General features: G+C 41.4%; 2 protein-coding genes across 3 annotated transcripts; one reads left to right on the top strand and one right to left on the bottom strand.

Annotated features, from left to right (window-relative positions):
* The first annotated feature begins 1019 nt into the window (after positions 1-1019).
* On the top strand, positions 1020-3938 carry LOC21388358 (COBRA-like protein 7). Its single transcript, XM_010103598.2, has 2 exons — positions 1020-1718; positions 2355-3938. Exons 1-2 carry the CDS (start codon positions 1163-1165, stop codon positions 3773-3775), a joined length of 1977 nt encoding a protein of 658 aa, XP_010101900.1. The 5' UTR covers positions 1020-1162; the 3' UTR covers positions 3776-3938.
* A 7403-nt stretch (positions 3939-11341) lies between these two features.
* LOC21388359 (two-component response regulator ARR2) lies at positions 11342-15860 on the bottom strand. 2 transcript variants are annotated; one of them, XM_024169208.1, is made up of 6 exons: positions 15329-15860; positions 14656-14808; positions 14178-14558; positions 13489-13565; positions 12163-13296; positions 11342-12044 (listed from the first exon to the last, which is right to left on the bottom strand). In XM_024169208.1, exons 1-6 carry the CDS (start codon positions 15474-15476, stop codon positions 11970-11972), a joined length of 1968 nt encoding a protein of 655 aa, XP_024024976.1. In that variant the 5' UTR covers positions 15477-15860; the 3' UTR covers positions 11342-11969. The 2 variants fall into 2 exon arrangements, with proteins under 2 accessions (XP_024024976.1, XP_010101901.1); XM_010103599.2 differs by having other exon boundaries at positions 11342-12041; positions 15329-15859.
* Between the last annotated feature and the right edge of the window lie 659 nt (positions 15861-16519).

Genomic DNA, 16519 nt, shown 5'->3' on the forward strand with positions numbered 1-16519 from the left:
AAATATAATTAGATAAAATTTTATAGTTAGAGATGGTATATTACAGCCGTTATAGGCTTAATCTAGTTAAAAAATACCCTTTTTTAATTATTAGATGCGTTTGAAACTCGTTTTAAAATAATTTTATTTTCTGTATGAAAATGGAAAGAAGGAATCATTTCTTCATTTTTGAAAACATTTTCAATCACAGACTGGAATCATTTTTAAAAATGCGTTTAGTAATTTTATTCAGAGATTATTTTCAGTAGAAAAAAACTGAAACTCTATTTAGTTGTACATTTTTTAAAACATGTAATAGTATTTTAAATAATATACTAAATAATTAATATAATAAAATAATATATTAAATAATTAATAATGAATATATTAGTTCATATTAATATATTACTAGTATACTAATAATCAGTATGTTAGTTTATACTAGTATACTATATTAGTTGGATTTGCGAGCTTTGTTGGTTGTTGGAATCACGGAAGAGTAGTTGTGAGTGCCTGAGATTACTGGTTCCTGGAGGAGAAGTTGGGTTCGTGAGTTTTGATGGCGGCTGGGGTTCGCGAGCTTCGTCGGCGATGTCTCTTGGGTTCGTGACGGAGGCAGAGGCTGGAGAGAAATATTAAAAGAAAAACAACTGTAAACTCAAAGCCATAATCACAAAAAAAAAAAATCTAAAACGAAAATGGAAAATGGAAATGAAAAGAGGAAAACGATCTTGTATCGTTTTCAAAAACCAATGCAAAGAAGAGAAACTAATTTCATTTTCAGCACATCGAAAAATGAAAAAAATGATTTTTAAAAACAGTATTAAATGCACCCAATGTATTCTCTTTCCTAAAAAAATAAATATTTATCTAAAGAAAGAAAATGTATTTTTCTTATCATATGGAAACTTTCTCCAAAACACAAATCAAATACAAAGAATAATTCCACTAAGCAACCAAAAAAATCAAAAATAAAAAAATACAGCTTCTACTAAGCTGTACATAACACAAAAAACACACCCCCAACGCGTTGAATTAGTGCTTGGCCTTCTCTTTTGTTTCTCTCTCTAAAAAAACACGTCACTCTTCTTACAAATAACACACGCACTCTCTCTCTCTCTCTCTCTCTCTTAAATTCAAAAACTCAAAAGTCCAAACTTTCGAAGGACAAAGCTCCGCAAACATGGCCGCCAACTCAAACTCCCTCTTCCTCATCATCTTCATCTTCAACCTCATTGTGCTCGCAGCCTCCCAGTCCCCCGCCGCCGACGCTCCGTCGCCGGCGCCTCCGCCGTCGGACTCCTGCAACGGCGTGTACCTCTCATACGCCCACACCGCCGGATCCAAGCTTCCGCCGGATCTGAAGAAGTCCGACCCAACTCACCAGCCATACCGTTTCGAATCCACCCTCACAGTCCTCAACAACGGCCTTGACGACCTCAAGTCGTGGCGGGCCTTTGTCGGATTCCGCCACGGCGAGTTCCTCGTCTCCGCCTCCAGCGCCGTCCTCGCCGACGGGTCGACCCTCCCTGCCAGCGTCGAGAACGGCACCGTTTTCGCCGGATTCCCGATGAGCGATCTCAAGACGGCGATCAAGACCGCCGGAGACCTGACCCAGATGCAGGTTCAGGTCAAGCTGGTCGGGACTCAGTTCGGCGTCGCGCCGCCGGATGTTCCTATGCCGGATAATATCTCTCTCGCCAATGATGGGTTTGTTTGCCCCAAACCCACTTTGCAAGGTAATTGTCTTTTTTTTTTTTTTGACTTTGATTGAATTTTGTTTATTTTTTGTTTGAAATTTTTGTGTAGTATGAGGAATGAATCATAATTTGTCTTGTAAATTAATTGTCTGAACATGACATTGTCCTGAAAATTAGGTCACTTGACCATATCAAAGTCACGTATCAACTTCTAATTTTCTTTCTTTTTTTTTTGGAAAAAAAAAAAAGAGTTCTTTCAAGTCATTTATGTTTCATTGTGTGTTCTTGCCTTAGTCATTAGCAAAGAGTGCTACAAAATAGTCTTAAGCGATTGACAAATAAGAATATATCATTCAAATCAGGATAAATTTTAAGCATTATGACCTTGATTTGTTTTAGTCATAAGTGGTTTAAAATTATTGGAATGTAATTACTTTAACATAACTTTGTCAACTTGTGTATGAACTTATTAGTTTTGAAAGGAAAAAAGAAGATATTTTGAATCATTTATGCTTTCATTGCTTGTTCTTACCATAGTCATTAGTAAAAGGGTGTTACAAAATAAGCATACATCATAAAAATGAAACCAAATTGTGTTTTGTTATTCTCTGTTTCATGTGACTATACAAGTAATAGTTTCTTACATTGACATTTATCCTCTTTGTTCATTTTCAGGGAAGAGTGGGATGCACGTCTGTTGCACAGTAGACCCTGATGTCAAAACAAACATCACGGTGGAAGAAGAGTTCCTGCCGCGCCAATCCGGCGATCTTTCGATCATGTACGACGTAACCCGAACATACGACTCGTCTTACTGGGCGCAAGTCACAATCTCCAACCACAACCCTCTGGGGCGCCTTGACAATTGGAAATTGAGTTGGGATTGGATGCGGGACGAGTTCATCTACACCATGAAAGGCGCTTATCCGTCCGTTGTCGACTCCTCTGACTGCATTTTTGGCTCGCAAGGAACGTATTACGGCGATCTAGACTTCGCCAATGTGTTGAATTGCGAAAGAAGGCCGACCCTGATTGATCTCCCTCCGACGAAGTACAACGATTCGAACCTCGGTTTCAAGCCCTATTGTTGCCGCAACGGTACTATTTTGCCGCCGTTGATGGATGCGAGCAAGTCCATTTCGTCGTTCCAGCTTCAGGTTTTCAAAATGCCTCCGGATCTTAACCGGTCTGAGCTCACCCCGCCTCAGAACTGGAGGATCAACGGCACGATGAATCCCGATTACAAATGTGGCCCGCCGGTGCGTGTCAGCCCTAGCCAATTCCCCGACCCTAGTGGCTTGCCCTCAAACTCGACTGCCGTGGCTAGCTGGCAGGTCGTGTGCAACATCACGCAGCTTAAAGGCGCGTCCCCGAGATGCTGCGTCTCGTTCTCCGCCTACTACAACGACTCGGTCGTCCCTTGCAAAACGTGCGCTTGTGGCTGCTCGCGCGCTACTGACCGCACCTGCAGCACTACCACGACTGCAATGCTCCTCCCGCCTGAGGCGCTCCTCATTCCATTCGAGAACAGGACGGCAAAGGCGAAAGCTTGGGCCGATCTCAAACACCTACCGAACCCAGACCCCATGCCGTGCGGCGACAACTGCGGCGTCAGCATCAACTGGCACATTGCCACGGACTACTCCCGAGGGTGGAGCGCGAGGATTACGCTCTTCAATTGGGGCGAGACGAGCTTCCCCGATTGGTTCGCTGCCGTGCAGATGAAGAAAGCGGTCCCCGGTTTCGAGAAAATGTACTCCTTCAACGGAAGCGCCTTGGAATTGGATGGTTACAACAACACCCTTTTTATGGAGGGGCTTGAGGGATTGAACTACCTCGTGGCGGAGACCGACGCCGCCAACCCGGAGAAGGACCCTCGAGTTCCGGGGAAGCAGCAGACAGTGATCTCATTCAAAAAGAAAAACACCCCGGGAATCAATGTGCCTATGGGAGATGGATTTCCCACCAAGGTTTTCTTCAATGGTGAAGAATGCTCAATTCCATCAGCACTTCCAAGCAATGGTGTTGGAAAAACCTCAGCCACATCATTCTCTTCACTGCTATTGTTGGTCTTAGTACTCCTCATATTGATTTAGTGACTTCATACTTCGTAACTGCTGCTGATTTTTTCATTCTTTCGGCGATTCGATCATCGGCGTCGGCGAGCACCGGGGGCGGGTAGGAGTTTGCCGGGAATCTGACTGGTAGACTTACTTTGGTTTGGAATTGTGAAGGAGGATATTAGACGATAACAGAGGACAGAGAAATCATATATATATATATAGTGAGTGTACAATGATATATGTTGTGTTGAAACATTGTTGAATCTAGGTACAGAGAAATCAGCTTTGATCTTTGTTGTATGTGTACCTCTAAGACTCTAGTGGATGTTTTGTTGAACCTTTTTTTTTTGTCTTCAATATCCAATTTTTGGCCTTGTTAAAAACTCTGTTTGTTTGTTTGCTTTTTTTTTTTTTTTTTTTTTTTTGGGTTTAATGGAAAAAACTTTTAATCACACTACCCTTTTTTAAAGAGTTTCGTGGAATTGTCAATGTAAAAAATATTAGCTGTATTTAGAATTGATGCTGTTTTTATTTTTCACGTTTTTTAAAAATGAAAAAATAAAAATGTTTTTAAAACGGCGTTTGGCGCAATAAAGATAAAAGACAGAAATAAAAATAATTTTTTAGTTTAGTGTAAAATGAGAGAGAAATGATAAACGACTTTTAGTCGTTTTTTATTTTTTATTTTCATTTTCTCCTCTCTTAAGCATAGAGAGAGAAAGAGACTGTTGGGTCACTGGGTACCTGCAGCAGAAATACACACACACACAAGCACACAGACCAACACCACAGCTAGATTACCGAAGGAACCTCAACCAAAGGATCCGTTTGATTAATCGTCGCAGGAAAACCACGAGCTGAGCTCGGCCAGCCAATACAATAGAAGAATTATTCTCAAAGATGATAAAAACGACTACCCCCCTCACTCACTCCTTTCTAACGTCCCTACTCACTAGGCACTATTTCCTAGGAGTCTAACCGCCTAGGCCAGCTCAGCAACCTCCTCACGCACTCACCTTATTTCCCCAACCGAAAACGTTGCGAGCACCTCTAGCATACATCCATTCGTATCTATTCCTCCTAGGCTCGGTTGTAACATTACTCCCCTCCTCAAAATCGACCTTGTCCTCAAGGTCGAAAGTAGGGAAACGGGCTTGCAGCTCTTCAACACTTTCCCAAGTGGCTCTCCATGTCCCGGCCCTGCCACTTCACCAGCACTTCCTTAAGGGGCTGTCCTCCTTGCTTCCGTAGGCGCCCTTGTAACACAGTCTCCGGGAACAGTGGTTCTGAGATGTCCGGCGCGAAGTCGACGATCACTGGTTCCTGTGAAACCGCACGTCTGCCGACCACTTTTTTTAGCATAGACACATGGAAAACTGAGTGCACCCTGGAACCTTCTGGCAACCGAAGCTTGTAAGCCACAGGACCTACCCTGCCGAGCACCTCAAACGGACCGTGGTATTTCGGGGCCAACTTGTTGCTGAGACGCGTGGCCACAGATCTCTGCCGATAGGGTTGCAGTTTTAGCCAAGCGAGTTCTCCCACCTGAAACTCTCGTTCCACCCGTTTCTGATTCGTATAACGCTTCATTCGTTCCTGAGCGCGCTCCAAGTTGCAGCGTAACTGTTTCAGCTGCTCATCTCGATCCGAAAGCTGCATATCCACTGAACCCACTGTGATCTTGCCCCCTGTATAGCGTATCAGAGTTGGGGGAGCCCGACCATATAAGGCTTGGAAGGGTGTCATATGAGTAGCCCCGTGGAAATTGGTATTGTACCAATATTCCACCCAACACAGCCATCTACTCCAGTGCATAGGCTGACCGCTGGTGAAGCACCTCAGATATGCCTCTAAGCAACTGTTAAGAACTTATGTCTGCCCATCCGTTTGAGGGTGGTATGCAGAACTCATGCGCAAGGTTGTCTGTTGGAGACGGAATAGCTCTCTCCAAAACAGACTGGTAAACACCTTATCCTGATCACTCACTATACTCCGAGGTATGCCGTGAAGACGCACCACCTCTTGACAAAACACCTCTACTACCAACTTTACGGTGAATGGCCGCTTGAGAGTGATGAAGTGCGCAAACTTGGTTAAGCGGTCCACCACCACAAAAATGACCTCATGCCCATTGGGCTTAGGCAGCGCCTCGATGAAATCCATCGAAATATCCTCTCACACTACTTCGGGAATAGGTAGCGGTTGTAGTGACCCTGCCGGGCTTGTTGACTTTACCTTATTCTGTTGACAAACCCCGCACTTAGCCACAAACCGTTGCACATCCTTGGCGATGCCTAGCCAATACACGTTAGCGCTTATCCGCTTATAAGTCCTTAAGGCCCCCGCATGTCCCCCTGTCGGAGTGGAGTGGAACTCCTGCAACAACTGTTGTTTGAATTGGGAACCCGCCGGAATGACTATCCGTCCCCGGTGCAGCAACACCCCATGCTCCACGGCATAATGGTTTTCTTGCGCCTCTCCGCGACTCAAAAGCTCCTTGAGGGTGCGAAGTTTGGCGTCGGCGGCTATCTCGCACTCCACCAAAGTCATGTCTAAGAATTGGGGCCCCGAGATAGCCAGGAGTTCACCTCCCTGTGCCCAACCACCTTGACGAGACAACGCATCGGCCACTATATTCTCTTTTCCAGCCCGATAGTGTATGTCGAACTCAAACCCCAACAACTTCACCAGCCACTTTTGTTGAGCCGGAGTACTAATCTGCTGCTCCAAAAGGAAATGAAGAGATTTTTGATCAGTGCGAACCACAAACCTCCTGCCGAGAAAGTACGCTCGCCATTTCTGAATGGCCAGGACCAAGGCCATAAGTTCCCTCTCATAAACCAACTTGGCCATTGTCCTAGGCGACAGCCCCTTGCTGTAGTAGGCCACCGGTCGCCCCTGTTGCAATAGGACTGCCCCTATCCCTGTTCCCGATGCATCCGTCTCTACCTCGAAAGTGTCCTTGAAATGGGGTAATGCAAGGATTATGGTCTCAGTCATTCGTCGTTTAAGAACCTGAAATGCCCGCTGCGCCTCCTCCGACCAAGTGAACTCCCCCTTCTTTAACAAATCAGTCAAGGGCCGTGCTATGGCACCGTAGTTTTTCACAAAACGACGGTAGTATCCCGTCAAACCCAGAAAGCCTCGCACCCCTTTCACTGTGGTTGGGACGGGCCACTCAACCATGGCCCGTATTTTTCCCGGGTCCGCTGCCACACCTTCGTGGGAAATGTAGTGCCCCAAGTATTCCACAGTATCCTGGAAAAACAAACTTCCCTTCCTTCAACAGCCCCAACACAGTTCGTAAATGATCCAAATGCTCCTTCGAACTATGGTTGTAAACTAGAATGTCATCCAAGAATACCAAAACAAATTTCCTGAGCAATGGTTTCAACAACTCCGTCATCATTGCCTGGAAAGTAGCCGGAGCATTAGTAAGCCCAAAAGGCATAACCAAGAATTCGTAGTGCCCTTCGTGTGTCCGAAATGCCATTTTCTCGACATCCTCCCGCCTCATGCGGATTTGGTGGTATTCGTTCTTTAGATCAAGCTTCGAAAAGCAAGATGCCCCGTGTAACTCGTCTAACAATTCCTTGATTATAGGGATTGGAAACTTGTCTGGCACCGTCAATTTGTTCAATTCCCGATAGTCCACACAAAAATGCCAACTTCCGTCCTTTTTGCGAACTAGCAACACCGGACTCGAATAAGGACTATGGCTGGGTCTAATAATTCCGGCCAATGTCATGTCTGCAATGAAACGCTCAATCTCATTTTTCTGCGCATGCGGGTACCGGTAGGGCCTGATATTCGGCGGTTTGGTACCCGGATGGAGCACAATAGCGTGATCCCCTGTTCTGGATGGTGGCAGCCCCAGTTTTCCCGAGAACACCAGTTAATATTCCTTTTCCAACTCCTCCATATAAGACGCCACTGCTCCCTCCTTCCGGGCAGTAGGTGAACGGGTGGATTGCCACTGCACTAAATAGCACTCTTCTCCCTGTTTGGCCATCTTGGCCACGGTGGTAATCGAGATGGGCTCCCGGGATAGGGCCGACACCCCAACCAGCCGATGGACCTTCCCTATTTATTAGACCCCAAACAACTTGTCGTTTGGAGTGGAACCTGGGATAGGGTTAAATGACCTCCCCTTCCACGACTTCCTTGGGCCTTCAGTGTGTATTCCAGCTGGAGGCCCAATTGAATAGCCTTATGTACACTATTGGGTTGCCACATCCGGACATCATCCTGTAAATCCTGATTCAGCCCATTCATAAAAATTCTCAGGGTTGTAGCTCGGTCCATTCCACGAATACGGGCCGACAACTCCTAGAACTGTTCCCCATATTCTGCCACGGAGCCCCTCTGTCGTAGGCCCACCAGTTGTTCCTGAATGGACCTGAATTCCCTAGGCCCAAAACGCTGCCCGAAAGAGAATTTCAGCTCCTCCCAATCCATGCTCGGTTCTTCCTCCATGACCCTATTCGTAGTATTCCCATGCCCTATTGAAGAGAAAATTAGCCACCACCTGCACGCGAACATCCGGCCGAATCAGGTGGACGCAAAAGTAGCGCTCCGCCCGTCTCTCCTAGACTGGCCACCCCTCGCTGTCGAAGGGCGGCAAATCCACACGAGGTGGACTCCCTCCCGTCCTCCGTCGGGGAGGAAACGGGTTGGGGGGCTCTCCTCCAGCCCACGCCGGAAACTCCTCTCCAAACCGTCGTCGATCACCACCACCCTCCCCGCGCTCGGGACCGCGCCTTCGTTCATGGTTATACCGGCCTCCCGTCTAAGTCGGTGGTGGCTCTACTTCCGGTGCTGCCCCTCGTGGTCGCAGTCCATCTGTTCGTCCCACATAGTGCGGCCGTCGGCCGGGAGGAACACCGATAACCGACAGATCCCACGGCTTGCTCTGTCCGGCACCCGTGGCGGCTTCCTCCGTTCCTGCTACAGGAGCGGCGGCTGCTACCTTTCCACGTTCCATGGGCAAGGGATCCGGCAATACCCGGCTGAAGTTCTCCACACTCTCCTTGACGAGATTAGACACCAGCTGAGGTAAGCCTTTGATACACTCCTCTAATCGATCTAACCCTGTCAGTTTCCTGGCCAATTCATCCAACTTTTTCTCTAATTCCTCCACGCGGTCACCACGAGTTCCACCCTTCGTCATTCTCCCTTCTCCCTGATCGTAAGCTCTGATACCAAATTGTTGGGTCACTAGGTACCTGCAGCAGAAATACACACACACACAAGCACACAGACCAACACCACAGCTAGATTACCGAAGGAACCTCAACCAAAGGATCCGTTTGATTAATCGTCGCTGGAAAACCACGAGCTCAGCTCGGCCAGCCAATACAATAGTAGAATTATTCTCAAAGATGATAAAAACGACTACCCCCTCACTCACTCCTTTCTAACGTCCCTACTCACTAGGCACTATTTCCTAGGAGTCTAACCGCCTAGGCCAGCTCAGCAACCTCCTCACGCACTCACCTCCTTTCCCCATCGAAAACGTTGCGACCACCTCTAGCATACATCCGTTCGTATCTATTCCTCCTAGGCTCGATTGTAACAGAGACATTAATGAGTTTTTTTACACTAAAAATATTCTTTTGATATAACTATTAAACGCATTTTTAAAAATAATTTATGTCTAAAATTAAAAACGCTTTCATTTTTTTTTCATATAAAAAATAAAATCATTTAAAATGAATTCTAAACGCACCTATTAGTTATATGAGGATTTTTCTTTCAACTTTTTTTTTCTTTTATTAGTTGCTCTTTATAATATAACTACGTGTCTATTGTGGAAGTTTATAGAAAAGTCATGTAAAGTGCAAATTATTGTTTTCATTTTTTCCTTTTTAAATATAGAATATTCACCTATCTTACTACGTTCTTTTTTCTAATATTTCAGTTATTGCGCTGTGTATTTCATTATGACTAGGGCGGTAAATAAACAAACTATACACTAATCGGCTAAAAATAATCAGGAACCACGTAAATCGTTTTTATGAGAAAGTTTTCAGACCATCCTATTATTCAGATCAGTTTTTTAACTATTGAATTTAGTTAAAATCAAATAAAATTTAAAGAGTATACAGAACAAGACAGTTTTTAATACAGATATTTAAAATAGCTAAAAAAATAAATTTACTGATAGTTTTATTTTTTTAATTGTACGAGAGACACTCTTAAATTTTATTGATAAAATATTGTTTTTAGAAACTTTTATTTATAAAATTATAACAAAATGACAAGAACGATCACATTTTACCTAAAACGTCAGGGTGTCAATTTTTTATTTTGTAGGGTAGTAAAGATCATGTTCATTTCATTGATTCGAGTTTTGTTATAGTAAAAAGTTCTTAAAAATAGTCATATCTAACTTTTTTACTATAGTAAAAAAATTAGATATGACTATTTTTAAGAACTTTTTACTATAACAAAACTAAAACTCACATAAAATTACATCTCAATTTAAATTAAAAACTCAAATCAACGAATTAAACCGCCTAAAACTATTAACAATCCTTGTGTTTAAAATAGGCTGCTAACTACATACAGTTGTCTTTTGATTAGAGAGAAAAAAAAATACTTACAGTAGTCTGTCATTTTTGTCTTATTCATTAACGCATTACAAATTTTGAGAGTGGACCCTGGCTTGACTGGTTTGTACGTAAAAATTGCCATAGAGCTTCCTGTCTGCAGTCTGAAACGTAAATTTCTGGGATGTTTGGTGGAGGGATTCGTTTCTTGATTCAAATTATGATTTATAGTTCGTTACAGTATTTTTTCTCACAAAAAATTCACGTAAATCGAAAATAATTCATCTTAATGCTTTGCATAATTTCAAATTTTCAATTTTTTGACATGAAATAAATCCCCGTCTTTTTTGACTGTCAAAATGATTCTGAACCGGGACCATGTCTTCCCCAAAATCAGTACCCTTAAACATTATTAGCACGATTTTTTTGAGCATTTCTTTCTTTAACAAGAAATTATCCATTAAAATTAATCGATGCTCTAATCACTTTCATCACAAAACAAAGGACACGGTCTTATTCAATGACTTGTGTGGGCTACTAATGACTAAATCATCCTCTTATTCACACCTACAGCAACTGATAAGTCGAGCGCAATTTTTTTTTTTTTTTTTTTTTTCGGTTATTTTCACTACCCGTCCTTAAAAATACACTTCTCACTCTCGTTCTTAACATTCACTTTTAAAAATTTAACGCTAAGAATACAATTCTCACTCTCGTTCTTAACATTCACTTCTATAAGTTTAGCGCCTGCAACGATATCGTTAAAAAATTTGCAGTTTCAACCCTCTGTATATAAATTGTCTAGTTGTATTTTCTACAAATGTATATTTCTCTCAATAATCTATGTGGAGAACTTATGATAATATCGAGAAAACATAAGAAAATTTGTCAATATTTACTTTAAGAACAGAACCATCAATTTACGCGTCTTACTCCTTTATCAATAACAAACTCAATCCATATCAATAGTACATGAACAGATGTGAAATTGAATTGAAAAACAACATGAAGAAATATAGTAAACATAGTTGAGAGCAAAAAGAAAAACTAGCATAAATGGGAAACTACTTAAGAAACTTAAGTACAAGAAAACAAAGACAGGAAAAGAATACTCAGACTTGTGTCTTGAGCAATCCAATACAATATGTACATCAATGTCAATTCCTTTAGAAAGGGAGAGAAAAATGGAAAGTGAACATAAAAAAAAAGAAAAGAAAAGAAGAAAAGAAGAAAAGATGGGGCAAACTTCAAGTGTTATTAGAGTTAGAAAAGCTCCTAAAAAAGTCTGCAAATGTATCAAACCTACTACCCACAATTGGATCCCAAAAACCAAGGGACATAGCTTAGCAATCCAGATATATGTAGTAGCTAGCTACTTGATAGAAATTTACCACCAAAGCCGGACAAAAATTTCAAAACGACGCCTTCGCGTATCATGCAATAGTAATTTGAGACACTTTCAGGCATAATCGTTGACATGATCGATCCGTCGAAACACCATTAGCCTGATCTTTCAATGAACTAATCAATCATGCAGCATGCTATTCACATAGGAAGATGAAGCTGAAGCGAAATCAAGAGTTTCTGCCTTCTTGAATTAGACATAGACTTTGGTTGCCGAAGAATTAAGTTCAATCTGTTACAGCAACTATATACACCCCGAGCTACGGCGTCCTCTACACAGGAATGTTATCCATGGAATACCCATCAAAATCAAACTGATTCTCAGCTGGTGTAATGCCTTCTTGCTGCTAGGAAACATGAAATTTTGTTTGATTTTAGTTAATAATCGTTTATCTAAATGACTAAATCCATAACAGACATCTCAATTCAAAAACACTAAAACGAAGGGATAAAAAGGAAACTGACCTGTTTGAGGAGCGCACTCATTAAATCATCTTGACCAAATTGTTCGGGAAAGAAGCCATTATCGGCAAGCACATCAGTATTTCTTTCAGTTTTAATCCTTATCGAATTGTCACCGAGGAGAGTATTAAGGTGCTGGCTAGTGTTCTGTGCATTCCCATGACCAATGTCCCCAATTGAGTACATTGGCTTGCCGACATTAGATTGATTCCTAACCGGCATATTTCTCTGGCTACCAGAAAACCCTTGATGAACCAAGTCCAAGCTACCACTTGGTATGGAGTTCGACTGTTGCGAGGCATCAAATGTCAATCCCACGTTCTGTATGTCCCAGTCGTTGGATTTATGTTGGTTCAAGTCATTGAATATATCATAACTTGCCGCAAAAGAGACTGATCCCTTAACTTCCGAGGTAACCTCTTCTTGAAATGACCCTTGGGATGGGAGACCGGACATGGTCGAAGCACTTCCAAGAGGGAAACCATTGGGAAAATTCAACATGGAGGAGTTTTGCATAACCGGATTGTATCCTGCTCCCCTGCCATTATTGGTGATTCCATTCCTACCTAAAACTCCACTAGCAAGCCCAGTTGATACAATAGTCTGTGTCGTCGGAAGCCTGGGAACATGACTACTAGCAGTGTCGTTCAGAATTTGCCCTCTTGACTGTGGCTGATTCATCTGCATAAGCAAAGAGCTGTTCTGCGCCCCATGGGTGTTGACTTGCATATTCATCCCGAGAGATTGGGCGGACTGGTGCAAGCTGGTGAGTTGTTTTGGCTCCATACTTGTTGGGATTCCGTGGAGCAAGTTCACTGGTTTACTAGTGCCCAAATGCTGTTGTTGTTGTTGTTGCCCCTCTCCGAACCTCAACTTCGGATTTTCAAAGCTAAATAGGTTCCGCTGATCAACAAGGGGCAAAGGGATGCCAGGTTTCGCTGTTGACCTACCAAGTCCAGCTGCTTGAAGAGTGGCAAGGCTTTGCGCAGGAATTTGACCCGCTACAGCTAGAGTTTGAAGATCAATGCCATTTAGCGAGGTCATCGCCCCAAAAGACGCCTCCTGGGGATTGATGAAGGAGTTGTTCATACTTGTTTGGTGCTGCCCACTTAGCCTTCTAAGGTATAACCGATATTTCTGTCCCACAAGGTTGAATTGGAGTTTCATCAAGAAAATGGAAAAGATTAATCGCTTATAACATAGAATTGAAGATGAAAATTGCGTCAAACAAATAGGGATAAGAACACACAACATTTTACCTTCTTCATGAGAATTCTTCTTCTAAAAGGGAAAAAAGCAATTAAATCAAGCACGGGATTCCAAAAATACCTGAAGATGGCTGGCGACGTTTTCTCTAGTGAGGCCAGGAACATTCATCAACTCCAGGATTTTCTTTGGAACAGCCTCTGTATCAACATCTTAAACTTGAGTAACATGAGAGAGAAATATACAACATCCGGGTTCAAATTTTCACAAATAGACATCCATGAATCTTATAGCCCTGTTTTGGATGGAGGGAGGAGGGAGATGGAGAGATGAAGGCCCACAAAATCTAAACCCTCTACTAATTGAAGGTATTCAAGAAAGACATTACTGAAAGCCATAAGAAGGCTTATTCACCCTCCAAAAAAGAGAAAATTATTGAAAAAGAGTAAAATCGATAATTAGTAACTTGGCAAATGACTATTCATCCATCCTTCAGCTCTCCAATTTTCTTATGAAACATGGAGGATTACTATAATCCATCATTCACACAACAATCACGACAATGTGTTCCTCATAAAGGCCATTTTATTTAATTGCAAATGCAATTTTTTCCTTAACCAATTCTAACTCCCAACAAACAACAGTAAAACACTCTAGAGCTAAAAACTGGATCTATGAAGAAAACCTTCTTTAACCAATTCTAAATCCCAACAATCAAGAGCAAAGTGCTCTACAGCTAAAAATTAGGTCATTCAAGTATATGAGGACAGAAATGAAAGGAAATCAAGACATGAATGAGATAAGGTACATACTATCAATGCCGAGCTGATTAACAGCCGCCACAAACTGCTGATGGAGCTCGACAGACCAGACGACACGAGGCTTCTTGAGCGTCGAGGTGTCATCCCTCTCCTCAGCCTCCTCATCCTCGTCCCTCCTCTTCTTCGAGGACTTCCAATTGCCCTCGTTCGCTGAGGAGGAGTAATCTGCGTCCTCGGAGGGCTTAGCGGAGCGATCTCCTTCCTCAACGCTCCCAGATTGCTCCAACTCCCTCCATTCATTCTTCTTCTTCCTGACCACATGCTGCCATATGTTCTTCAGCGCCTCAATGCGCACCGGCTTGATTAAGTAGTCGCAGGCCCCATGAGTGACACCCTTCATCACAACATCCTTCCCATCATCCGCAGACATCACTATACAAATCCAAATTGTTTAAAGGAATCAATATATAATCAAATAGATTATAAGTCTTAAAAAATTGGTCAAATCTGTATAAGCTGGTGTACTTACTGATAACAGGAAGGTCCATTTCAAGGCCAATGTGCTCTAGAAGCTTGAATCCGTTCATGTCAGGCATGTGAACATCACTTATAACTATGTCAAATCCATTTTTGTTCTCTCTAAGCAACGACAAAGCGTGTTCTGCTCTGTTGCATTTTGTAACTGTGATTACCCAAAAACGAAGAAAAAAAAAAGTGAATTAAGTTAATAAAAAAATATCAACTGTTTAAGCAGGCTGAGAAACTGAAATGAATAGAAGGCAATAGGCAGAGGATTCTGAATCTACAAAAGGGCACAACTGAAAAAAAGAAATATAAACAAAAATAAAGACTCCAACTTTTATGGGAAAATGAAAAATTAAGGCGATTTTGACCCATGTGGAATAGTAATCAGTATGAGGAATTCAGAGATTTCACAAGATTTGAAATCTTAACGGGAAGTGTAAGGCAAATCTTAAAAAGGGTAGTCAGAATTTCGTTGTTTTCTTCTCTGGGTTTCTCTCCTCTACCAAAAACATTCAAAACCCATGAAACTAATCACTAAAAACACTTCAAAAAAAACAGTAAAACACCCAAATAAAAAACCAAAAAAAAAACTAAAATTCACCACAAACGAAGAACAAGAAGAATAAGAAGAAGAAATAAACCCAAAACAGAAAAGGTTAAAAAAAAAAAAAAAAAACCTTCGTAAAGACAAGTTCGAAGCATCTTCTCCAAGATCATGAGACAAGTGGGATCATCGTCGACGACGAGAACTCTGAGACCGGCCGGAAACTGGTCGGAAACGACGTCGCCTGATTTCCAGGCTGCTCCCGAAGTTGAAGTCGCCATCGATCCCTTCCCGTTACTCAAACACACAAAAAAAAAAAAAAGAAACAATAATAATCAAAGAAAAAGAATAAATCTTTTTCTCTCTCTGGTTTTTCTTTCCTGTTTTCCTTTTGTTTGCGACGAACCCAGATGCGGAAATGGATTTACATGCTTGAAACGGGATTGAAATTCAACGAACCCAGCTCAGTTTTGCGAGGCATAAGGAGGATTCCCAATTTTTTCTTTTGAAATTTTTTTTTTCCTCTTGTATAATCCCACTCTTAAATAATAAGTGTTTTTAAAGGAAGGAAAAAAAAAATAATAACTGTGCTGGTTTTGTTTGTCCCTCTCCTCTCCTCTCCTCTCCTCTCCTGTCTCTCTCTCTCTCTCTTCTTCAAGCTCTCAATTTCTCTGTTTTAATCATTTATTTTATTATTTATTAGGGATGATGAATTATATATTTATTTATTTTAATTTGGGAAACAATAATTAATAAAATAAAAATAATAAAAAAATAAAATTAAAAGTGGGACAGTCCCTGAAAGAGTGGATCCAGCTCACACAAAGGATTTAACTAACCCCAGGAAGCATCTTATAAATCCACTCTAAAGTTAGTCCAACGTTTTACTTCAGTTTCTTTACTACTCATTTTTTCATCTTTTTTCTCTTCTGAAACCCCAAAAAAAAAAAAAAAAAAAAAATTCATAATTGTACCACTCTTTTCTGCTGTTAAATTAATTAAAATCATCTCAAATTAAAAGAATATTTAAAATAAATATATTTTAATATAAATTTTGAAGACTAAAAGACTATAAAAAAAGTCTCAAAAAACTTTATATCAGTGGCAGAGTTATGTAATTACAATAATAAATTAGACAATTGATAAAAAAATTATAATAATTAATCAAATTAAATTTTTATCACGTCACATCATGAAATTTATATATTTAATAAGTAATCACCAATATAAATATAATTATTAAAAACTCAACTCAATATATAATAAATATTTTTTTATTGGATGAAGATATGTTTATAAGTTTATTATTAATTTAGATGACGCA

The sequence above is a fragment of the Morus notabilis genome, unplaced genomic scaffold (genome assembly GCF_000414095.1).
Source record: "Morus notabilis unplaced genomic scaffold, ASM41409v2 Scaffold757, whole genome shotgun sequence".
NCBI lineage: Eukaryota > Viridiplantae > Streptophyta > Magnoliopsida > Rosales > Moraceae > Morus > Morus notabilis.